Here is a 25,549-nt window from a genome sequence, read left to right as displayed (position 1 = left end):
TCTTAGCCCCTGAGCCACCGTGTCATTCCACACTCTTAATTGGGGGGAAATTGCTTTATTCTATGTAGTGGGGGTGTCTTTTTCTTTTTTTGTCCCAAATCACGTTTCGCTCTTGGGATGGGTGAACCATCGATCGCTAGTGCCATTCTGGAAGAAAGTCTTGGAATACAGCTAGGAAAGACCTTGGAGGTTGTTAAGGATATTGTTGTTGTGTTACCAACCAGCAGACCGTAGAGCACAGAGAAACGTTGCTGAGAGCAATGAATAAGAGATGTGCAAACTGGTTTATCAAAAGTTTACTTTACAGTGAAAAAACAATCTCATAGTCTTTAAATCAATCCAAGTCTTTGCCAATTAAATCAGTCCAGTGATACAGAAATCTTCTTACCACACAAACAGTAGTTGGTTAGAATAACAAACTCACTCTGGTTCACAAACCACGATGGTTGCAGATCCATCCAATGATGATACCTCAATGGATAGCAACTCCTCACACTATGGTAACTTATCATCAACTGAATACGTTACAGTACCTTTCTTAAATACATTCACAACCAGTGATCATCTAATTACAGCATGACTCAGCATTACAATGAATCAGCAGTAAAACTTTAAAGTCACACAATACATATTCATATTAAAGTTACAGAACACATATATTGCCTGGGCAACTTGTTAGGCTCAAACCATATCCTAACAGAGGTCTTCTAGTCCAGCCACTTGCTCAAGCAGGAGATCCTAAACCATTTCAGATAAGTCTTGTCTCTTCTTTAAAAACCTTCCAGTTATGAAGCACCCACAACGTCTGAAGGCAAACTGTTCCACTGGTTAATTGTCCTCACTGTTAGGAAGTTTCTCCTCAATTCCAGGGTGCTTCTCTCCTTGACTAGTTTCCACCCATTGTGTCTTGTCTTGCTTCCTGGTGTCTTGGAGAACAGGTTGACTCTCTCTTCTTTGTGGCAACCCCTGAGATATCGGAAGACTGCTATCGTGTCTCCCCTGGTCCTTCTTTTCTCTAGACTGGCCAAACCCAGTTCCTGCAACCGTTCTTCACGTTTTTGTCTCCAGGCCCTTCATCATTTTAGTTGCTCTTCTTTGCACTCAGTAGAAGGCCTGAAGGTGACCCAACAGAGAAATATGTGACTCGTCCCACCACTGCAAGAAAAGAACAAGCTTTGTTGCAGTAAGGCCTTGTCAGTTCTAGCCCACATTTGTCCCAACAGAGAAACTAACATGAATGGTGTATCCCAAGCGCCCTTGTGGCTTGCTGTCAACAACCAAACAAAATAAATATTACACTTTCCTTGCTTGCTTGCTTGCTTGCTTGCTTGCTTCCCTCCTTCCTTCCTTTCTTCCACTTTCCTTCCCTCTTTCCTTCCTTCCTTCTTTCCTCTTTCCTTCCCTCTTTCCTTCCTTCCTTCCTTCCCCTTTCCTTCCCTCTTTCCTTCCTTCCTTCCTTCCTTCCTCTTTCCTTCCCTCCTTCCTTCCTTCCTTCCCCTTTCCTTCCCTCTTTCCTTCCTTCCTTCCTTCCTTCCTCTTTCCTTCCCTCCTTCCTTCCTTCCTTCCCTCTTTCCTTCCTTCCTTCCTTCCTCTTTCCTTCCCTCCTTCCTTCCTTCCTCTTTCCTTCCCTCCTTCCTTCCTTGCTTCCTTCCATCACTCTCTCCCTCCCTCCCTTCTTTCTCCCATCTTTCCTTCCCTCCTCTCTCCCTCCCTTCCTTCACTCACTCACTCACTCACTCCCTTCTCCCTTCCTTCCTTCCCTCCTTCCTTGCTTCCTTCCTTCACTCACTCACTCCCTGCCTCCCTCCCTCCCTTCCCCTCTCCTTATTTATTTATTTATTTATTTATTTATTTATTTATTTATTTATTAATTATATTTCTATACCACCTTTCTCCCGTAGGACTCAAGGCGGTGTACAGTCAAGAAAAATATAGACACACAAACATCATAAAATTGCTAATTAAAATTATTACTTAGTTTGGTCAATCAAATAAAACCCAGAATTAGATAACATTTAAAAAATCATTCACATGTTCGTATGTTTAGCCCCGCCTGTTGGAACATCAGGGTCTTGAGGGCACGGCGGAAAGCACGGAGATCAGGGATATTCCGTATCTCCGGGGGCAGTTCATTCCAAAGGGTTGGAGCCCCCACAGAGAAGGCCCTCCCCCTGGGAGTCGCCAGTCGACATAATTTGACTGACGGTACCCTGAGTAGTCCCTCCCTGTGAGAACGAACTGGTCGGTGGGAGGCTATTGGTGGCTATATCCTTCCCTCCCTCCTTCCTTCCTTCACTCCCTCCCTCCCTTCCTTCTTTCCCCCTATCTTCCTTCCTTCATTCCCTTCTCCCTCCGTCCCTTTCTTCCTTCACTCACTCACTCACTTCCCCCTTCCTTCCTTCCCTCCCTCCTTCCTTCCTTGCTTCCTTCCTTCACTCACTCACTCACTCCCTGCCTACCTACCTCCCTTCCTTCCCCTTGCATTCCCTCCCTCCTTCCTTCCTTCACTCCCTCCCTCCCTTCCTTCTTTCCCCCTATCTTCCTTCCCTCATTCCCTCCTCCCTTCCTTCTTTCCTCCCTTCCTTCACTCACTCACTCACTCCCTTCCCTCCTTCCTTCATTGCTTCCTTCCTTCACTCACTCACTCACTGCCTGCCTGCCTACCTACCTCCCTTCCTTCCCCTTTCCTTCCCTCACTCCTTCCTTCCTTCCTTCACTCCCTCCTTCCCTTCCTTCTTTCCCCCTATCTTCCTTCCCTCATTCCCTCCTCCCTTCCTCCCTTCCTTCACTCACTCACTCACTCCCTTCCCTCCTTCCTTCATTGCTTCCTTCCTTCACTCACTCACTCACTGCCTGCCTGCCTACCTACCTCCCTTCCTTCCCCTTTCCTTCCCTCACTCCTTCCTTCCTTCCTTCACTCCCTCCCTCCCTTCCTTCTTTCCCCCTATCTTCCTTCCCTCATTCCCTCCTCCCTTCCTCCCTTCCTTCACTCACTCACTCACTCCCTTCCCTCCTTCCTTCATTGCTTCCTTCCTTCACTCACTCACTCACTGCCTGCCTGCCTACCTCCCTCCCTCCCTTCCCCTTTCCTTCCCTCACTCCTTCCTTCCTTCCTTCCTTCACTCTCTCCCTCCCTCCCTGCCTCCCTCCCTTCCTTCATTTCCTCCCTCCCTCTCTCCTATCCATCTCCTTCCTCCCTCCCTTCCCTTTCTCCCTCCCTCCCTCCCTCCCTTCCCGACTCTCTGAAATGTTTCCCTGCCCACCTTTTACTGCCTAGACACAAGTTCTCACTTATCAGAGAGATTCCCAACTCCAAAGGTTACCGACGCTTAGCTCCCATCTAATTTTCACTCTGTCAGGGATGTCGGATGGTTTCTTCCCCTCACCCCCCCCCCCGTCTCTCGCTCTCTCTCTCTCTCTCTCGCTCTCTCTCGCTCTCTCTCTCTCTCGGCAGGTGTCTTGCTCTTCAAAGGTTGCTTCTGATCATCATTTATTGGCTTTGAAGATGCCTTCCTGAACGTGCTACAAACAAGGTGTCAGTCAGTGTTTAAATAGTCCCTCAACCTGGCCAGCCCTTTAACTATGGCGTATGTGCCCACAATCAGAAACGCATTTCTGATCGTGGACGCACGCTTAGCCTGTGAATGTGGGTTGGTTGGTGGGAAGGAAGGAAGGAAGGAAGGAAGGAAGGAAGGAAGGAAGGAAGGCAAGGCAGCGTCCCTAGTTGGACAGGAGACAGAGATTGATCTGCCCTGCCGTTCATTTGGATGGCCCCTTACTTCTCCTTACTTCTCCTTGGAGTTCGCCAGGGAAACCCTGATTTCTTTCGAATCCAAGACTTTCCAAGGATATCCAATATTCACGATCTTTTTTTTTCTTTCTTTTACCTCTAAGAGGATATTTTGAACCGTGCCAGGTTCAGCTTCTTTCAGCTCTTAATATTTGCATTTCTGAACTGAATCACAGGAGGTTGTCAAAGTAAGAGAGAGCAAGGAATCCACTAGATAGGTTGAGATTAGAAATATCAATAGGTCTCAAATGCCCCTTCCTGCCCCTCCCCTTCCCTCTCCACCCTTCCCTCCCTCCCTCCTCTTTTCTCCCCCTTCCTTCCTTCCTTCCTCCCTCCCTTCTTCCTCTTCCTTCCATCCTTCCCTCTCTCCTGCCTTCCTTCCTTCCTGCCTATCATCTTCCCCTTCCTTCCTTCCTTCTGTTTCTCTTCCTCCATCCTTCCTTCCCCCTTCCTTCCTTCCCTCCCTCCTTCCTTCCTTCCTCCCTCTCTTCTTTCTCTTCCTTCCCCCTTCCTTCCTTCCCTTTCCTTCCTTCCTTCCCCCTTCCTTCCTTCCCTCCCTCCTTCCTTCCTCCCTATCTTCTTCCTCTTCCTTCCTTCCCTTTCTCCTGCCTTCCTTCCTTCCTCCCTATCTTCTTCCCCTTCCTTCCTTCCTTCTGTTTCTCTTCCTCCATCCTTCCTTCCCCCTTCCTTCCTTTCCTCCCTCCTTCCTTCCTCCCTCTCTTCTTTCTCTTCCTTCCCCCTTCCTTCCTTCCTTCCCTTTCCTTCCTTCCTTCCCCCTTCCTTCCTTCCCTCCCTCCTTCCTTCCTCCCTATCTTCTTCCCCTTCCTTCCTTCTGTTTCTCTTCCTCCATCCTTCCTACCTGCCTTACCTACCTACCTGTTTACTTCTTTCTTTCTTTCTTTCTTTCTTTCTTTCTTTCTTTCTTTCTTTCTTTCTTTCTTTCTTTCTTTCTTTCTTTCTTTCTTTGTAAATGTAAATCACCTGACCATAGGGATGCTGCAATGGTCATAAGTGTGAAAAACGGTCATAAGTCAGTGTCTTTGTAGCTTTGAACGGTCACTAAGGTACTCTTTCCATAGTCTCAACATCTTTTTGATATTGTGGCGACCAAAACTGGATGCAATATTCCAAGTGTGGTATTATCAAGACATTATACACTGGTTTTAACACTTCACGTGATCTTGATTCTACCCCTCTGTTAATGCTCTGAGAACAGGACACCATTTAAGAGAACGGAAAAATAACAGTAACTCTGGAATTTTAATCGGAACCAGTTTTCTGAGCTTGCACAGCACATGGACCTCCCGAGTTCCTGATACGCCATGGTGGAAATATAGTTGGCTACTTTTGCTTTGCTCTTCTGTGGTGGAAACCACAGGTAGGATGTGGCCACCTGCATGAATCTTTAAACCGTGATTTAAATACATCAAGCTTTAGTGTATTGTTTGAACGCTAGTTATGGTTTGTTCACCCGTAGTTTACGAAATCAACTGGAGGTGTGGCTGCAGACTGAAGGTACTAAGTCTACACAACTTAGGAGCAAAATTAGATAGGTAGATATAATAGAGATGATAGAAATGATAGAGATAAATATATGGTTATGAATAAACTGTGTGTATGTATGTATGTATGTATGTATGTATGTATGTATGTATGTGTATATATTTACTGTATGTGCATATGTGTGTGTATATATATGTGTGTGTGTGTATATATACACACATATCATTGCTCCTAGAAGCACGAAGCCGAGAAAACCCGAATAACCAAAGACCTACATGTGTGTGTGTGAGTGTGTGTGTGTGTGTGTGTGTGTGTGTGTGTGTGTATGTATAGGCAGTGGTGGGATTCAAATAATTTAACAACCGGTTCTCCGCCCTAATGATTTCTTCCAACAACCAGTTCACCAAACTGCTCAGAAAGTTAACAACCGGTTCTCCCGAAGTGGTGCGAACTGGCTGAATCCCACCACTGTATATAGGAATGCAGTGGCTAAGACGCTGAGCTTGTCGATCAAAAGGTCGGCAGTTCAGCGGTTCGAATCCCTAGCGCCGTGTAATGGGGTGAGCTCCCGTGACTTGTCCCAGCTTCTGCCAACCTAGCAGTTCAAAAGCAGGTAAAAAATGCAAGTAGAAGAATAGGGACCACCTTTGGTGGGAAGGGAACAGCGTTCCGTGCGCCTTTGGCATTGAGTCATGCCGGCCACATGACCACGGAGACGTCTTTGGACAGCGCTGGCTCTTTGGCTTTGAAACAGAGATGAGCACTGCCCCCTAGAGTTGGGAATGACTAGCACAGACGTGCGAGGGGAATCTTTACCTTCACACACACATATACCTTACATATACTACGTATACGCTACATATACATTATATATACACATACATATAGATTACACATGTGTGTGTGAGTGTGATATATATATCACAATCTGGCGTAGCACATTGTACAAACCAGGCCCTCGTTTGAGCTGAGCAGTCAAATATTATGCATATTTGTTTATATCAAAGATTGACATAGTCTTAACAAGCTTCATTAAAACTGGAGCTTGCCAACAGTTAGGACAATTTCGAGCTGTGTTAGAATTAGACAACGATTGTTGACACATTTTTCTTACAAAGAACGTCAAGGTCAGTTTTGAAGATGCCACTCAACTGCAACAGTTGAGAAACATGAAAATATTGTCGTTTATTTTATCACAGACTACTACTTACCTTCATTTATTTCTGCAATCAGCTGAATCCATAAGGTGGAGAAAGATCCTTCCTTCCTTCCTTCCTTCCTTCCTTCCTTCCTTCCTTCCTTCCTTCCTTCTCTCCTTCCTTCCTGTTTTCATTCTTTGTTTCTTCCTCTTTCTTTCTTTCTTTCCTTTCCTTTTTTCCTTTCCTTCTTTCTTTTTTCCATCCTTCCTCCTTTTCTCTCCTTCTTTCTTTCTTTCCATTTTCCCTTATTTCCTTCCTTTCCATTCTTTCCTTCTTTATTTTCCATCCTTCCTCTTTTATTCTTTCTTTCTCTTTCTTTCCTTCTTTCTTTCCTTTCCTTTTTTCCTTTCCTTCTTTCTTTTTTCCATCCTTCCTCCTTTTCTCTCCTTCTTTCTTTCTTTCTTTTTTCCATTATTTCCTTCCTTCCATTTCTTCCTTCCTTCCTTCTTTTCCATTCTTTCCTTCTTTATTTTCCATCCTTCCTCCTTTATTCTTTCTTTCTCTTTCTTTCCTTCTTTCTTTCCTTTCCTTTTTTCCTTTCCTTCTTTCTTTTTTCCATCCTTCCTCCTTTTCTCTTTCTTTCTTTCTTTCTTTCTTTCTCTTTCTTTCTCTTTTCCATTCTTTTCTTCCTTCCTTCCTTTCCATTCTTTCCTTCTTTATTTTCCATCCTTCCTCCTTTACTCTTTCTTACTTTCTTTCTTTCTTTCTCTTCATCCAGCAAAACGTATAACGGCAAAAACAGAATCAGACAAGTACAATATAGTAACATCTAGAGCAAAATAAACCACTGTTCTTCCCTCCTTCGAGGATTTCATTCCATTACAGAACCTTGGTCCCACTTGGTTCGGTTGCATTGCGTTGACTGGTTCCGAGCAGCTTCCGTTTGCATTGCATGCATGGCGGTTGCAATTTCTGCACCCTTTCAGACCCAGGAGACCACAGGTTTTGGATGCCAGATGTTACACAACATCTTCTCCCTCGAAGCAGACATCTGGATTTGCCCTCTCTGTCTGGCACCAGCTTGTTTCATCCTATCAGCCCCAGATGTACCATGCTCAAATGGCAGCGATGAGAGCACGATCCCTATTTTTTTTTTCCCAAACCAGGAAGAGTGCCAACTGTGTCAGTCTTCTCACAATGACCCACCAGCATGTCCACGCCATCAGCTGTCAGACAATGCTGTCCAATAAAGCCATCCATGATTTATTATTCTTAAATGACAGGAGCGGATTCCAGGAGCTGATGGCTGCTGACAGTGGGAATCCAATTAACCTGAATAACTATCTTGATTGTGGCCCAATTAACGTTGGCTGCCAAGTGTCAGAAGCGAAGGCCCAGCTAATAGAATTGTCTCATTAATTCGCAGCGGAAGACTTGGGGATGTCCCAATACCGTCACCTTTGCATTTTTTTTTATTAGGCTTTTTTGCTCTTCTATGCTATACTGGAGAGGTAGTCACCACGTAACTTTAAAAATTGATTTTAATTTATCCTAATTTCTTCTTTCTTCAGAAATGATATCAAGATGAAGGAAGATTTTTTCAGTTACAATATTTCTCAGATTTGCCCTGCCCTGCCCTGCCCTGCCCTGCCCTGCCCTGCCCTGCCCTGCCCTGCCCTGCCCTGCCCTATTCTATTCTATTCTATTCTATTCTATTCTATTCTATTCTATTCTATTCTATTCTATTCTATTTATTCCATTCCATTCCATTCCATTCCATTCCATTCCATTCCATTCCATTCCATTCATCTGTTCTGTTCTGTACTGTACTGTTCTGTTCTACCGTACCCTACCCTACCCTAGTCTAGTCTACTCTTGTTCTACTCTACTCTACTCTACTCTACCCTACCCTACCCTACCCTACCCTACCCTACCCTATTCTATTCTATTCTATTCTATCCCATCCCATCCCATCCCATCCCATTCTACTCCATTCATATGTTCTGTTCTGTTCTGTTTTGTTCTATAGTGTACTGTACTGTACTGTTCTGTTCTACCGTACCCTACCCTAGTCTAGTCTAGTCTACTATTGTTCTATTCTATTCTATTCTATTCTATTCTATTCTATTCTATTCTATGGACAGGAATTTGTCTGAAATGGTAGAGGGTTTCCTGCCTGAGCAAGAGGTTGGCCTCGAAGACCCCCAAGGTCCCTTCCCATCCTGTTATTCTGTTATTGCCGAACGTCTCTCACCAAGTGCTTAAGTAAAAAGCAGAGTTGATGATGCACCCTGAGATTTAAAATAAACACTTCTATGAAAGGTGGGGGGTTTTGGGGGGGGGGGGTTTAGCTTACAGTGATGCTACTGAGATGTTTGAAAAGCAGGTGCTGGAGGCATTCTATGCAAATCCAGAGTGGATAATAATAAGAAGAAGATGATTCACTCTCTCTGCTGTATCTACCTGGATAATTATGGTAGGCAGGTAAAAAGGATGGAGAGATAGCTGTCTAATATATCACTCATATAAATTATAGAAGGGCTGATTGTGTGTGGGGGGCTCAAGGAAATCTGTAGCAATTGCAGGCAAGGCCGAAAGCAATTACAGGGAGTTTTTGACTTACAACAGGTCATTTAGTGTCCGTTGGACACAGTGGTGGATTCCAACCGGTGTTGCTTCGCGCAAGGGCATTGATTTCCAGAACAGATGAGGCACGGCAATCTAGTCTGCCGCGCCTTTCAGCTGGGCTAAAAACGAAGGAATAATGATAGCTATAGTGCAGGGGCAGGCGGGAGGGCCCAGCTGACAGTCTGAGCGAACTGGTTCGCTCACACATGAACATTTCTGCTACCGGCTCTCCTGAACCAGGGAGAACCAGTAGCAACCCACACTGATTTGATTGTCAGCGTTTCGACGCTGGCATAGAGAGCAGAGGAGAGAGAGATAAGCTCTGAACTTTTGCCTGCTAAATCCCTTTGAAGTCCGGTTGTCGTGGAAATGAAGTGGGGAGACATTCCTGGGAAATGACGAGACAAGAGGTCTGAAGAATGACTTGGAAGATAGCCAATGAGAAGCAGAGATTTGGGGATCAGAAAGGGAGGGATTGGGGGGCAAAAGGTCAGTCTTGTCCGCATCGAGTCATGATCCGGTGGCTGTGCTCAATTAAAGAAAAGATTTCCTTAAAGATTGGCAGTTTGGAAATTCATTTATTTTGAGATAGCATCGAAGTCTGACATTGATGTTACAACCAAAGGTGGACTTCACCGGTTCGCCCAGCACTGGAAATGTAGCAACCAGTCCGCCCAGCACTGGAAATGTGAGCGTGCACCGTCCACGCATGCTTGCAGCACCACAAAACATGGCAATATAGGACGGGATTGTGCCCAGGCAGCAGGTCACCACTACCGGTTCGCCTGAACTCGCCCGAACCGGCTGAATACCACCTCTGATTTCAACAGCACTGAAACAACGGGCTTATTACTGTTTTTCACATTTACGATCTTTGCAACGTGCCCATGGCGACATGATCCAAATTCAGATGTTTGGCGATGGGTTCCTATTTAGGACGGTCGCAGTGTCCCGGGGTCATGTGATCCCTTTTTGCGACCTTCAGGCAAGCAAAGTTAGTGGGGAAGCCAGATTCACTGAACCACCAGGTGACTCACTTATCAACTGCAGTGATTCGCTTAACAACCGAGGCAAGAAAAGTCATAAAAGGAAGCAAAACTCACGTGACAAATGTCTCGCTTAACGGCAGAAATGTTGGGCTCAATTATGGTCGTGAACCAAAAACTACCTGTAACAACAGCACTGAAAAAAGTGACTTAGGAGCATGTATCACACTTACGACCGTTGCAGCATCCCCATCGTCACGTGATCAAAATTGAGACACTTTGGGCCACTGACTCATATTTATGACAGTTGCAGTGTCCCGGGCTCGTGGGATCGCCATTTTGCAAACTTCCCAGCCAGCCTTCTGATAAGCAAAGTCAGTGGAGGATTTTCCTTAACAATCCATACAATTTGCTTAACAACTTGAGTGATTCGCTTGATAACTGTGGTAAAATGATCGTGAAACGGAGGCAAAATTCACTGAATGATTGCCCTGCTTAGCAACTTAAATTTTGGGCTCAGTGGTGGTCGTACGTCGAGGACCTATAACAGGAAATCCATCTCCTTGCCCCAAAGGATTTAATTTGTGTATTTTTAGAGGTTTTTTGCTGTCTTGGAGGGCTCCTGATCCTAGCACAGAGGTCTCCAAAGCTGGCAACTTTTAAGACTTGTGCACTTCGACTCCCAGAATTCCTCAGCCGAACATTAAGACTTGTGGACTTCAACTCCCAGAATTCCTCAGCCAAACATTAAGACTTCGGGGGTTCAACTCCCAGAATTTCTTGGCCAAACGGCAACATTAAGACTTGTGGACTTCAACTTCCAAGATTCCACAGACAAAGTCGGCAAGGAATTCTGAGAGTTATTTATTTATTTATTTATTTATTTATTTATTTATTTATTTATTTATTAATTACATGTATTTATATGCCGCCATTCTCCCAAAGGACTCAAGGCGGCGAACACAAATTAAGAAACAAGTACAATAAAATCATAATTTAATCCAAATAAGTAATTAGTAGTAAATAATAAAGCCCGGAATCAGTCTCAGCCTATTTGTTTGAAAAGCCAAGTCTTCAGGTCCCGACGGAAGGAGCGGAGATCCGGAGCTCGGTAGGTAATTCATTCCAGAGGGTGGGAGCACCCACAGAGAATGCCCTACCCCTGGGCACAGCAAGGTGACATTGGCTCACCGTCGGAACCCTGAGGAGAGCGGCCCTATGTGAGCGAACAGGACGGTGAGAGGCAGGCAGGAGAAGGTCATGCAAATATCCCAGACCTAAGTCATGAAGGGCCTTATAGGTGAGGACTAGCACCTTGAAGCGGACCCAGAGAACCACTGGTAACCAGTGCAGCTCAGGCAGGAGGGGTGTTATATGGGAGTAACGAGGGGCTCCCATAACAACCCGTGCGGCTGCATTCTGGATCAGCTGGAGTCTCCTGGTGCATCTCAGGGGCAGGCCCATGTAGAGGGAATTGCAGTAATCCAAGTAACCGGGGCATGAGTGACTGTGCGAAGGTCATCTCAGTCCAGGAAAGGGCGCAACTGGCGCACCAGATGAACCTGTGCGAAGGCCCCCCTGGTCACGGCCGTTAGATGGTCTTCTAGGGATAGCCGAGCATCCAGGAGGACACCCAAGTTGCGAGCCCTATCAACGGGGGCAAGTTTTTCCCCACCCATCAAAAGTGATGGAGCCTCTGAAACCTGAGATGCCGGTATCCACAGCCACTCAGTCTTGGAGGGGTTGAGTTTGAGTCTGTTTCTGCCCATCCAGGCCCGTACCTCCTCCAGGCAACGGGACATCACGGAAAGGGCATCTCTGGGGTGGAGATGTATAGAGTTGAAGTCCACAAGTCTTAAAGTTAGGAAACCCTTGTCCTAGGGAGTCAATCAAGGAAAACAAATTCCCATCTGGTGCAAGATTAAAGATAAAATAAAATTAAAATGTGTCTCAAGATCACGCGCTAACTCCATTTTGAATTCCGAAAGAGAGACGGATTTGCTTTTTCTTTTAATCGGTGGAAAAGAGACATGTTAAGCCAAATACATTTTTTTTTATTATTATTATTCCTTGGTCCTTTCTCCCAAATGTCATCCTCTGGCTGTCACAATTCTGCGACTGGCCACAAAACCAAGATCGGGTTTCCCATTCAGCAGATTAGCAAAAGAAATCCATCTTTGCAATATTTGCTTACATATGATTTGACTTCCATCGGAGAATTCTCGCTGGGGTTTCATCCATTCTTTGGGGTTGTCCTTCAGTATTAACGCTTCCCCTGTCTTGACAGCTTCATTTAGCATTTAGATATATATATATATATTTTCTTCGGTAATCTCTTTAGCTTTAATCCACTTTTTGGGGGTAATCCCTTTCGCTTGGGCCCGTCCTTCCAGCCCCACCACCTCAATATCTAATAAATGTGTATCTGAGTGGGTCTGATGAAGTTCGAGGAAGGATAAAAAAAAGTTTTCTTTTCAAATTTAATACAGGACTCGGAACTTAATTGCGTGCGTCAGGGAGTCTGCCTAAATATATGGGAATTGAGAATTAATTTGGAATGTTACATGCTTTACCGGGGTTATGTCAGTCTCTTGCTGAACGACTGGCTGGTTAACAGCTCTTTGATCTAGCAATTAGTGAATATCTCAGAAGTGGTTTCATTCCCTGTCGCGTATTTTAGGCTGTCAGTTTTGCTGGGACAAATTCTTCTCGCATTTTCGATGTATTTGATTTTCTTTACAAAAAATAAAAAATAAACTTTGTGCGTTGATCTCGGTGTGTGTTTGTTCTACCAGGTACATTTATTTCTGTAGAGGATAAGTTACAACGTGCATCGTAGTTTTCTTCTGGAATAAATTTCCTTCCTCACATTATTCCACTTATTAAGGCATCCGGGAGAGAGGGAGGGAGGGAGGAAGGAAGGAAGGAAATGTGTAGAGGGAGGGAGGAGGGAGGGAGGGAAGGAAGTGTGGGAGGAAGGAAAGAAGTGAGAGAAAGAGGGAGGGAAGAATGGAAAGATGGAAGGAAGAAAGAAAGGAAATGTGTAGAGGAAGTAAGGAAGGAGGGAAGGAAGGAAGTGTGGGAGGAAGGAAGAAAGGAAATGTGAGAGGGAAGAAGGAAGGGAGGGAAGAATGGAAAGATAGGTGGAAGGAAAGAAGGAAGGGAGGAAATGTGAGGGAGGGAGGAAGGAAGAAAGGAAATGTGTAGAGGAAGGAAGGAGGGAAGGAAGGAAGAAAATGTGTGAGAGTGAGGAAGGGAGGTAAGAATGGAAAGATAAAAGGAAGGAAGGAAGGAAGGAAATGTGTAAAGGGAGGGAGGAGGGAGGGAGGGAAGGAAGTGTGGGAGGAAGGAAGGAAGTGAGAGAAAGGGAGGGAAAAATAAAAAGATGGAAGGAAGGAAAGAAATGGGTAGGAAGTAAAGAGGGAGGGAAGGAAGGAAGGAAATGTGTGTGAGAGGGAAAGAGGAAGGGAGGTAAGAATGGAAAGATAGATGGAAGGAAGGAAGGAAGGAAGGAAGGAAATGTGTGTGAGAGGGAAAGAGGAAGGGAGGTAAGAATGGAAAGATAGATGGAAGGAAGGAAGGAAGGAAGGAAGGAAATGTGTGGGAGTGGATGGATGGATGGGAAGGAAGAACAAAACGTGAGGGAGGGAGAGAAGGAAGGAAGGAAGGAAGATAATGGAGATCTTACTTGGAAAATAAATGAGTAAACGGCAATCATTCTGATTTTCCTTGTAGTGATATTGTCAGAAAACCAATCCATTCACTATGAAAGACTGGACTAGGGTCAAAATCTAAGACCTTGATTGACAGGCATTGTCTCTTTACTTGTTGAGGGGGCATAATTTCTTCCTTCCCTATAGGTTTTAAGCTATTTCTCTCCTCCCTCCCTCATTTCATCACCGAGTGGTGCAGTTTCCTTCATTTGACCATCGTGATGTATTCCCATGGCCAAATCTGACTGGTTATTATGAGATGCCAATTTCTTTGCCATTCTCACCTGATTCCCAAATGTAGAAATCCTGAATGTGATTCCGAGAAGGGGGTGTGGGAAAACGCCCCACTGGCTCAAAAGCTAAATAATTCAGTTTAGGTTTAATGGAATCACTCGATAGTGAACTGGGCGGTATATACATTTAATAAATAAAAAAACCTGAGATTATGGATTTGATGGTTACACAGATGTCAAATAATGGTTTGTGCAGCTTGGCATGCAAAAATCCAATTTTTTTTCTACATCCAGGAGAGCTTGAACTAGCTGAATGCCATTGTAAAAAAAGAAAAAAAACCCAGTTGCCGATTTAAATCAATATCCCCCACTTTAAAAAAGGTAGGAAAAAATAGTTAGGATTGTTGGCCTTTGCGAACTCCAGAGCTGAAGCAGTGATTTAACAGCAACGTGGAGTTCACTTGTGAAGGAAACTTTCTCTTCAAAGGTCAGGAATGAACAGGCGAAGATCTTTTTAAGATGTAAAAGGTTGCCTCGCCTTTTCCTCTTGGAAGCCGAGCCCTGACTTGACTCCCAAATGAGAGGGTAAAATAACAGGATCGTAGATCTGATTAAAGGCAACAATGAAAGGTATAATATTTGATTCGCTTCAGGCGCTACAGGAAGCAACACAAAGAGAGAAGCCATTTTGGAAGGAAGGAAGGAAGGAAATGAGATCGAGGGAGGGAGGGAAGAAAGATAGGAAGGAAGATAGGAAGGAAGGAAGGTAATGTGTGAGATGGAGGGAGAGGAAGGAAATGAGATGGAGGGAGGGAAGGAAGGAAGTTAGGAAGGAAGGAAGGAAATGTGTGAGATGGAGGGAGAGGAAGGAAGGAAATGAGATGGAGGGAAGGAAGGAAATGTGTGAGATGGAGGGAGAGGAAGGAAGGAAGGAAATGAGATGGAGGGAGGGAAGGAAGGAAGTTAGGAAGGAAGGAAGGAAATGTGTGAGATGGAGGGAGAGGAAGGAAGGAAATGAGATGGAGGGAAGGAAGGAAATGTATGAGATGGAGGGAGAGGGAGGAAGGAAGGAAATGAGATGGAGGGAAGGAAGGAAGGAAATGTGTGAGATGGAGGGAGAGGAAGGAAGGAAATGTGCGAGATGGAGGGAGGAAGGAAGGAAATGTGTGAGAGGGAGGAAGGAAGGAAAGCAAGAAAGAAATGTGTGAGACGGAGGGAGAGTAAGGAAGGAAATGTGTAGGAGGGACGGAGGGAGGGAAGAAAGAAAGGTAAGAGAAGGAAGGAAAAGGAGAGAAACAGACAAAGAAGGAAAGGAAAGGAGAGAGGAAAAGAAAAAAAGAAAGAAGGAAAGGAAAGGAAGAGAAAGAAATAGAGAGAAAGAAAGAATGAGGGAAAGAAAGGAGAAAGAAAAGGGAAGAACTGAAAGAAAGAAAGAAGAAAGAAAGAAAGAAAAGATGTGAGAGGGAGGGAGTGGGGAAGGAAGGAAGGAAGATAATGGACAGATCTTCATTATGAGACAGAATTAAGGGGGAAAGTGTCAATAGCATTTATTTATTAATACTTATTAACATAAATCACACAATGCCAGACTCAAGTCCATCATACAGATTCTTTTTTTAAAAAAAACAGTTACCAGTTTCTGGCGACTCACAACCAATTTCACACATTCAGAGGTGAAACCAAAACAGATGCCTAAGGGAATCATTCTTTCTTTTTATATGTGTGTGTGTGTTAACTTTTAAGGGAGGAGCGGAAAACATTTCCCTTGTCCACCAATCCAATGGTTCACGAACCCACTTTCCTCCCCTCCTTAGAGCATGTCAAGAGTTCTTGGTGTTAGAATATAACCGGTTAAGACTTCTGCTGGTCCCATCCTGAGTGTTGACCTTCATTTCTTGTCTTTGTCCTCCTCAGCGGCGAGCGAGGAGAGTGAAATGTTGTGTGATCTCCGCCGGGCTGGTTGTTCTTCTGATCTTCATCATCATCCTCTCCGTTTCCATCAAGAAATAAACCCAGCTGCTCTTCACAGGTAAGAGGATCTCCTGGCTGTTTCTTAGGGGCCAGGGAAAAATTATGTGTTAGGTAAGATTTTGTTCTAACCTAGGCTTCCTGAGAAAGCATCAATCACAATTTTGGTCCCCCCCAAAAAAACCCTTTTATTGAGCCGGTTGTGAATTACGGTCATTCACAGCCCCGTAAACAATCTGTGAAGATTCCCGACAGATGTCTATTAAGTCGTTGGCTGTTGTTTCCTTGTGCTGCCAAGCCCTCGCCTCTTGATAAGCTGGGGGTAAATCAGCACTCCTGTTGATTGACAAGGGGCCAATTTCTTTCCCAGGCTTCAATCACATCCGTGGCTGTTTTTGTACCTGCTCGACCAACAATCTTAGTAACTGGAAAATCGACTGTATGCAACAAGGGGCCCGTTTCTCAAGCTCCAACTACTTCCCAGGCTGTTCTTGTACCTTGTCATCCAACAATTTTAGTAGTTGCAAAATTGAATGTATGTGACAAGGGGCTCGTTTCTCAAGCTTCAATTACTTCCCTAGCTGTTTTTGTACCTGCTCGTACAACAATCTTAGTAGCTTATCAAGTTTTTAAGAGGCGAGAGCTTGGGAGCACAAGGAAACCACAACCAACCATTTAATAGCCAGCGATCAACACCCCAATCAACAACTAAAAAGCCACACACACACATGCAAAACCAGGCATCATATAAATACCACGCACTGAATAGTTTAAAGAACATACTCTGTTAGAGAGAAATTTCCTAAGGATGGGCTCTAGCACCAGTCTGAAAGCTCGGAAGATGGAACCTCAGGTCCCAGTGATTGAACCAGATTGGATCCTGCACATATATTTGCCTTCATTTATGAATTACTTTTTAACTTTGGTGAAGTTGTGCATTTGGGGTAAGGGGTGTAAACAACCCCAAGGAAAATTTAGTGGTTTCAGAAGAATAATTTGTTGTTATTCAATCTATGACTGAAAGTGAGAAAAATTGATTAAGTCAGTAACAAAGTGGCATGAGATGTGTGAAGGCATCCTTGTGTCCTGGGGGGGTCTAACAGTTCTGCTCCACAATCTCGGGGAGGATCGCATAAAAATGTCTTTTGAAGTTTTGGAATTGAAAATAGCTAAGATTTGCAGGCATTTATTATAGCCGATTAACAGGAGACATGACTTGAATGCAGAAGGTCGTGTGTTTTGATCCAGAATCTCCAGTTAAAAGAACCTTTTAGCAAGAGTTGAGAAGCAGGAACTGTGAAAGGGATCTGGGAGTCTTAGTGGACAACCAGTTAATTATGAGCCAACAGTGTGCGGCAGCAGCCAAAAAAGCCAATGCAATCCTAAATTGCATTAACAACTTAAGGATGCAAACAGAGGGATAGAATCAAGATCAAGAGAGGTACTAATACCACTCTATAAAGCCTTAGTAAGACCACACCTAGAATCCTGCATCCAGTTTTGATCATCACACTATAAAAAAGATGTTGAGACTCTAGAAAAAGTGCAGAGAAGAGCAACCAGGATGATTAGGGGACTGGAGGCTAAAACATATGAAGAACGGTTGCAGGAACTGGGTATGTCTAGTTTGATGAAAAGAAGGCCTGCCACAAAAAAGGAGCCTGGATAGTTCTGCGGACAAGGCACTGTAGTTTAACACCAGCTGTCTGCAATTAAAGTAAGTTCGAATCTCGCCAGGCTCAAGGTTGACTCAGCCTTCCATCCTTTCTAAGGTAGGTAAAATGAGGACCCAGTTTGTGGGGGCAATAAGCTGACTTTGTATAAAATATACAAAAGTATGAAGGCTATTGCTTAACGCATTGTAAGCCGCCCTGAGTTTCCGGAGAAGGGCAGCATATAAATCAAATAAAAAAAATAAAAAAAAGAGGGAGTCAAGCTATTCTCCAAATCACCTAAGGAAAAGACAATGAACAATGGATGGAAACTAATCAAGGAGAGAAGCAGCCTAGAACTAAGGAGAAATTTCCTGATAGTTAGAACAATGAATGTAGGATGGTTGCAGGAACTGGGCATGGCTAGTCTAGTGAAGAAAAGGACCAGGGGACACATGATAGCAGTGTTCCAGTATTTGAGGGGCTGCCACAGAGAAGAAGGGGGTCCACCTATTTTCCAAGGCACCTGAAGGCCAAACAAGGAATCATGGATGGAAACTGAACAAGGAGAGATTCAACCTGGAACTTTCTGACAGTGAGAAGAATCAACCCATGGAACAGAAGCTGCCTTCGGAAGTTGTGGGAGCTTCATCACTGGAAACTTTCAAGAAGAGACTGGACTGCCATCTGTCAGAAATGGTGTAGGCTCTCCTGCTTGGGTGGGGGGATGGACTAGATGACCTCCAAGGTCCTTCAAACTCTGTTGCTTGGTATGTCTATAGAGATTCTCAATCATTCAGGTCGTGGTTGTCCAAAAGGTTTGTTTTTTTCCAAGGGGAACTGGACTTCCTTGGGTTTTTGTTTGAAAACATTTTGCTTCTCCTCCAAGAAGTTTCTTCAGTTCCGTTATTTGTCTGACGTGGTATATAACATTTCCTGCTGAAAGAGGGGGTTGGACTGGAAGACCTCCAAGGTCCCTTTCAACTCTTGTTATTCTGTATTCAACGGTGATTCAACTCATTCCCCGCCATCCGTTCAGAGCTGAAGAAGCTTCTTGGATGAGGAGTGAAACATCTCCAAAGAAAAAAACAGGAAGTCCAGTTGCCTCTTGAAAAAAAGGACTTTTGGTTAAAAGAAGAAGGGATAATTTGTACTTGGTTTCAGTACGGTCAGCTTCAAGCTAGATGGAGGGAAGATCAAAAAATTGGTGCTATGCAAAATGAGGAAAATCTGGTGAAACAGATTAGAGATCAAAGTCAGATGCATATTAAAAGGTTGTATAATGCTTTATTGGAAATAGATTCAGAAAAGGAATTGGTTAAGGATTGTATGATAAAATGCGCGCAAAATTTTCAGGAACCAGTGATGATGGAAACATGGGAAAAGATTTGGGTCAGAACTGTTAAATTTATGCAAACACAAAATTTGAGAGAGAATTTTTACAAAATGTTTTATAGATAGCACTTAGATCCTAAAAAATTATCATGTATGTATCCAAACTTACAAGCTAAATGTTGGAGATGTGAATCTGATGATGCAACTTATTACCATATATGGTGGACTTGTAAGAAAATCAAGGCATTTTGGATAAAAATTTGGTGGGTGATGCAGAACATTCTGAAAAAAAGGTTGAAATTTACTCCTCAATTGTTTTTATTGGATATAACGACGGACTGTACAGTATCAGAGACTAAATTGATTTTGAACTTAATATCAGCAGCTAGACTGTTGGTAGCGCAATATTGGAAGAAGGACTCTTTGCCTACTATTGAAGAATGGACACTGAAAGTAGCGAATTTAGCAGAAATGGTGAAAATTTCAGCATATTTGAAGGACTATACACAAGAAAAATATGTATCGGAATGGAGAAGATGGATTGATTATATTCAAAATAAGTAACAGACAAGAAAATATCAAATAGTTTATGAATGAATGTTAAACTTTAGAAGTATTATCTTATCAATAGTGGAGTTAAGGTTCGGGGGGGATTTGGCAGTTTAAGAATAGTTAGGTTAATTTAGCATATGATTGTTAACAGAAATACCCTGTATTTTGCTCTGGGAAGTCTGGGGGGGAGAGTGGGATGGGAGGGGGGGAATGGGTGTGGGTGTGGTGGGGAGGGAACTGGTGGGGGGGGAGAATTTTTTCTTTGTAAAACTTTTCAATTAAAAAAAAAAGAAAAAAAGGACTTTTGGGATATCCATTCAAGTCATGGTTGTCCCAAAGGTGCTTTTTCCAAAGGCAACTGGTTTTTCTTGTTTTTGTTTCTTGTTTGAAAACATTTTGCTTCTCCTCCAAGAAGCTTCCTCAGTTCTGTTAGTTGTCTATTTGTCTGAAATAGTGTAGGACAGTGATGGCAAAACTTTTAGACACTGAGTGCCCAAAGTGCGTGCGCACCCAAACTGCAAGGGGCAGGCACATGTGTGCATGTGCACGCCCCACGCATGGCAGAGACCCGAAGTCCAGCTGGCCAGTGGGAGGCGCACATGTGTGTGCGGCAGAGCCCTGAAACAGAGTTGGGGCGATGGCATGCGTGCCCACAGAGAGGTCTCTGCATGCCACTTCTGGCACCCGTGCCATAGGTTCGCCACCACTGGTATAGGATTTGCTGCTTAAGCAGAGGGTTGGACTAGAATAAAAAATGTTGGTGGTCCACAGAAAAATTATTTGCATTTTTTATATTATGTGCATATATGTGCAATGAATGTTTGTGTTGCTGCAGAGAGTCTACCTGTTTGGGGTCTTTTTGTGTGGGTCGGAGGGGGGCAGAAATTCCGACTTGGGGTCTGCTTCGGTCTCCTGGTGTGGGGCTTTGGGCGAACGCTGGAGGAAAGCCTCACTGGTGGCAAAGAGCCGGAGGGCCTCGTGGCCTGGAACTGGTTGATCATCTCAGCCTCTGAGCCTCCAGGCGCCAGTACCTGGCCTTGCACTCCTACAGGTCTTCCCTCTTCTTGGAAAGCCTATGCTCCTAGTCCTCAGTGAGATGCTTCTGCTAAGCCTCCTTCTTGGCCAGATCCAATTTGAACTGAGCTGTTTTGCCAATTCTTTCTCGTGGTGGCTGCTTAGCTCCAACAACTGTTGGGACCCTAAGGAGCCCTGGCAGGCAGGCAAGGAGTGGCTGGCACAGGAGGGGCAAGTAGAGGCCAGCGAGGCGCCCCTCAACATGACTGACAACGAGTTGGCCACACCCACCCAGTCACATGACCACCTAGCCACGTCCACCCAGCTGGTCATTAAGCAGATCATATTAGTGGTCCGTCGGATTTAAAATTATGAATTTAGCGGTCCCTGAGGTCCGAAAGGATCTCTGGATTAAAAGACCTTTGAGATTCCTTCCAACTCTGTCATTCTGTGTTCTTTAAGATAGTTATGACAAAGACATTAAAATTCCCTCCCTGAAAAATAAAATAAGATGAGTTGGCCACATTTCTGTACTGTCGCTCATCTCGCTGCTGCCTGGATGCTTTCTCCTAAAAAACTCAAAATTCCATTTCCAGGATTGCTGTGGTCTAGGTGCCTTTTTCGCTCGTTCCTTCCCGAGAATTGATCTTAATATACGGTTGCCGTCGCAGTTATTCCCACTTACGAGGCCACGTTGAATAAGGCAATTACTCAGCATAACGAATATTGTAAATAACAGCAAAACACGGACAGCTCTCTTCCACGCAATCGCTCTCCCTTCCCAAAATTGATACCAGGGGGACAATTTTACTCATTGGTTCTCTGCTTTTATCGTCATGTTTCACGTCGCTTGGACGGTTGAAAGAGCGAGCCAAGCTCCAATGATCGATTCTCCAGACCTTCAGGGGGGGTTGGCCAGATTTAGCCCGCTGGCTGAATCCCTGGCCGACATCAGCCCAGCGATGCAAGCATTTCCCCAATCCCCACTAAGCCAAGAGAAAGAAAAATTATTGCTCTCTGGTTGCAAATAGCCTTTTTTTAGCATCTCACATCCTTTCCAGATGTACGTCACAGACTTCAACACTGGTTCCTACCTGACAATATGAAATTCAACGTAGAGAAAAGTAAGGCTTGACACTTAGGTAAGGAAAACCAAATGCACGGATACAGAATAGGTGCTAACTCACTCAATAGTAGTAACTGCGAGAGGGCTCTTGGAGCCCTTTTGGACAATCACTTAAATAGGAGCCAGCCGTGTGCGGCAGCTGCCAGAAAAGCCAACACAGATCTAGGCTGCATAAACAGAGGGATAGAATCAAGATCACGTGAAGTGTTAATTTATTTATTTTATTTATTTTATTTTATATTGGATTTCTATACCGCCCTTCTCCCTGAGGACTCAGGGCGGTGTACAGCCAGATTAAAAAAACATGCAGAACAAATATTAAAAACAATTAAAAGATATATAAATTTGGCCCAATTAAAACTCATTTACCAATTAAAAACGTTTAAAACATTTAAAAACAGTTAAAAATTTCATCTTAAGCCAGCCCGGCTTGTTTAAATAAATGGGTTTTAAGGGCGCGACGGAAGGCACTGAGGTCTTGGATTCTCCTTATCTCTGGGGGGAGCTGATTCCAGAGGGTAGGTGCCCCCACAGAGAAGGCCCTCCCCCTGGGGGTCACCAGCCTGCATTGTTTGGCTGATGGCACCCTGAGGAGGCCCTCTCTGTGGGAGCGCACGGGTCGCTGGGAGGTCGTCGGTAGCAGCAGGCGGTCTCGCAGATAGCTAGGCCCTATGCCATGGAGCGCTTTAAAGGTGATAACCAACACCTTGAAGCGCACCCGGAAGACAACTGGGAGCCAGTGCAGCTCGCGCAGGAGCGGTGTTACATGGGAGCGCCATGCTGCTCCCGTCACTACCCGCGCTGCTGCGTTCTGGACCAGCTGGAGCCTCCGGGTGCTCCTCAAGGGGAGCCCCATGTAGAGAGCGTTGCAGTAGTCAAGGCGAGAGGTGACGAGGGCATGAGTGACTGTGCACAGGGAATCCCGATCAAGAAAGGGCCGCAACTGGCGAATCAGGCGAACCTGACAAAAGGTCCCCCTGGTTACAGCCGTCAGATGTTCCTCCAAGGACAGCTGCATATCCAGGAGGACTCCCAGATTGCGAGCCTTCTCTGTGGGGGCCAATGACTCGCCCCCAATAGTCAGTGATGGAGTCAACTGACTATATCGGGATGCCGGGAGCCACAGCCACTCAGTCTTGGAAGGGTTGAGCTTGAGCCTGTTCCTCCCCATCCAGACCCGTACAGCCTCCAGGCACTGGGACATCACTTCAAGGGCATCGTTGGGGTGGCCTGGGGTGGAGATGTACAGCTGGGTGTCATCAGCGTACTGGTGGTATCTCACCCCAAAGCCACGGATGATCTCACCCAGCGGCTTCACATAAATGTTGAACAGAAGGGGCGAGAGGACCGATCCCTGCGGCACTCCACAAATGAGAGGCCTCGAGGTCGACCTCTGCCCCCCTGCCAACACAAACTGCGACCGGTCGGAGAGAAAGGAGGAGAACCACCGCAACACGGTGCCTCCCACCCCCAACTCTTCCAGCCGGTGCAGCATGATACCATGGTCGATGGTATCAAAAGCCGCTGAGAGGTCTAACAGGACCAGAACAGAGGAACAACCCCTGTCCCGAGCCCTCCAGAGATCATCAACCAACGCGACCAATGCCGTTTCTGTGCTGTGCCCAGAATATCAGTTTATGATGCCTTGGTAAGGACACACTTGGAATCCTGCATCCTGCATCCAGTTTTGGTCACCATGATGTAAAAAAGATGTTGAGACTTTGGAAAGAGTGCAGAGAAGAGCAACAAAGAGGATTAGGGGACTGGAGGCTAAAACATATGAAGAACAGTTTCTGGAAGTGGGTATGTCTAGTTTAATGAAAAGAAGGATCAGGGGTGACATGATAGCAGTGTTCTGATATCTCAGGGGCTGCCACAAAGAAGAGGGAGTCAAACTATTCTCCAAAGCACCTGAAGATAAGACAAGAAGCAATGGGTGGAAACTAATCAAGGAGAGAAGCAACCTAGAACTAAGGAGAAACTTCCTGACAGTTAGAACAATGAATAAGTGGAACAACTTGCCTCCAGAAGTTGTAAATGCTCCAACACTGGAAATTTTTAAGAAGAGATTGGATAACCATTTGTCTGAAGTGGTGTAGGGTTTCCTGCCTAGGCAGGGGGTTGGACTAGAAGACCTCCAAGGTCCCTTCCAACTCTGTTATTCCGTTATATTCATCCATCTCTTTTATGCCCTGCACAATCTTCATCAGCTGTCGGCCACCGGCCCCTCCAGCAGCCGAATCAGAGGAGGAGAAGGAGGTGTGGGAGTCAGGGCCAGCATCAAGGCAACTTGAGAGCTCTGACGGGGTGAGGGAATGGAGCTGGCAGAGAGATAGAGACAGAGGTGGAGCCTGGGCCGTCCGTCAGCCCTCAGGTGGAGAGTCAACAGCCCGCAGGTCAGGAGGTGGCTGATGAGGAAGAGGAGGAACATCTGGATCCAGTGCCTGACGTGCGGATGCGCAGAAGGCAGAGGAGAGGAGAGCAGTGGAAATCTATGGGCTGGTCCTTGGGATGGAAGAGCCACCATTGCTAGTGAGGCCCCATCCTAGCTCTGGGGATAAAAGGCAGGGGGCAGAGATGAATAGATGTGGCAGATAACTATTCATCTCCCTGCCAGCTGGACTTGTTAAGCATTTTTGCCGGGGCTGCCGGCGCTCCTAATAAAGGAATCTTTTGAGTTCACGTCAAGAGGGTGTGTCATGTTTGGGGAGCTGGGTCAGGAATTTTCTTTCCGAAAGACCTTGGTTTAGTGGCCACCCGCAGTATGTTGAAACCCAGACCTGTCTGCTAAGGATTGTGTTTGTGTCACGCAATTCGGAGCGAGTGCATTTGCCTCTCCTCACGTGTCGGCCGCATGAATGAGCAGCGCATCGTGAGGTTGTTCTGGTAGTCCGCTTTGCTGAATGAGTTGTGATTGTCGCGTGCGTTTCCCAGGTAGCGGGAGGACGGCACTGCTGAATGAAAGCAGGGGCTGATCGAACCGATGTTCTTGATGCCAGTCAAATGTCGCCGCGAATGTCTCTCTTCTTCCCTTCGGTGGAATAGACGACGAGGAGAAAAAAACATGGTTCTGCGATATGAAAGTTAATAAAGATGATTGTGATTAGCCATTATTGATCGGCTCGAAATTCCGTAAATGTGTTTAATCCTCTTTCTCGATCCACGGAGGTCGTAGGCCGAGCTTGCGTCTTCGGGCAGGAAATTTTTTTGAATCTTTCACTAGTCAGGTTTTTTGGGGGGTGAGAATAAGTTCCTTTATTAACAGAGGAGGGAAATACCTCTCTTTTTAGTTTCTCCACAGATTATTATGTATAATAATCTGTACCCCCTTTGTGTTCTTCATTCCTTCCTGCCCTCCTTTTCCTTCCTTCACACCTTCCTTCCTCCCTCCCCCTCTATCTTTCTCTTATTTTTCTTCTTTCCTTTCTTTCCTTCCTTCCTTCCCTTCCTCCTCCCTCCCTCCCTCTCCTTCTCTCCATCTCTTTCTGTTATTTTCCTTCCTTCCCTCCATCTCTACCTTTCTCTTATCTTCCTTCCTTCCTCCATCCTTTCCTCCCTCCCTCCCTCTCTCTAACTATTTTTCTGTTATCTTCCTTCCTTCTTCCTTGGAATTCTCTCTCTCTCCCCCCCCCAGTCTCTCTGTGTCTGTCTCTCTGTTCCTCCTTTGGATCTTCCTTCCTTCCTTCCTTCCTTCCTTCCTTCCTTCCTTCCTTCCTTCCTTCCTTCCTTCCTTCCTTCCTTCCCTCCCTCCCTCCCCCCTCCTTCCTTCCTTCCTTCCTTCCTTCCTTCCTTCCTTCCTTCCTTCCTTCCTTCCTTCCTTCCTTCCTTCTTTCTTTCTTTCTTTCTTTCTTTCTTTCTTTCTTTCTTTCTTTCTTTCCGCAATATGTTTGTAGAAATTTACTGTTTCCTT

The 25,549-nt window shown here is 45.2% G+C and overlaps 1 protein-coding gene across 3 annotated transcripts in view; it reads left to right on the top strand.

Annotated features, from left to right (window-relative positions):
• Positions 1-25,549, top strand: part of TSNARE1 (t-SNARE domain containing 1) — a 298,959-nt gene that overhangs the window by 252,946 nt on the left and 20,464 nt on the right. For all 3 annotated transcript variants that reach the window (XM_060681797.2, XM_060681796.2, XM_087890951.1), the window contains one exon: positions 15,907-16,021. In XM_060681797.2, the coding sequence (XP_060537780.1) occupies positions 15,907-16,002 (96 nt within the window). In that variant the 3' untranslated portion in view covers positions 16,003-16,021. The remainder of the gene's footprint in view (positions 1-15,906; positions 16,022-25,549) is intronic.

This window comes from Pantherophis guttatus, chromosome 3 (genome assembly GCF_059756535.1).
Source record: "Pantherophis guttatus breed Tessera chromosome 3, ASM5975653v1, whole genome shotgun sequence".
NCBI lineage: Eukaryota > Metazoa > Chordata > Lepidosauria > Squamata > Colubridae > Pantherophis > Pantherophis guttatus.
The sequence above is the reverse complement of the archived record's forward strand: the minus strand, read 5'-3'. Positions and strand labels throughout refer to the sequence as shown.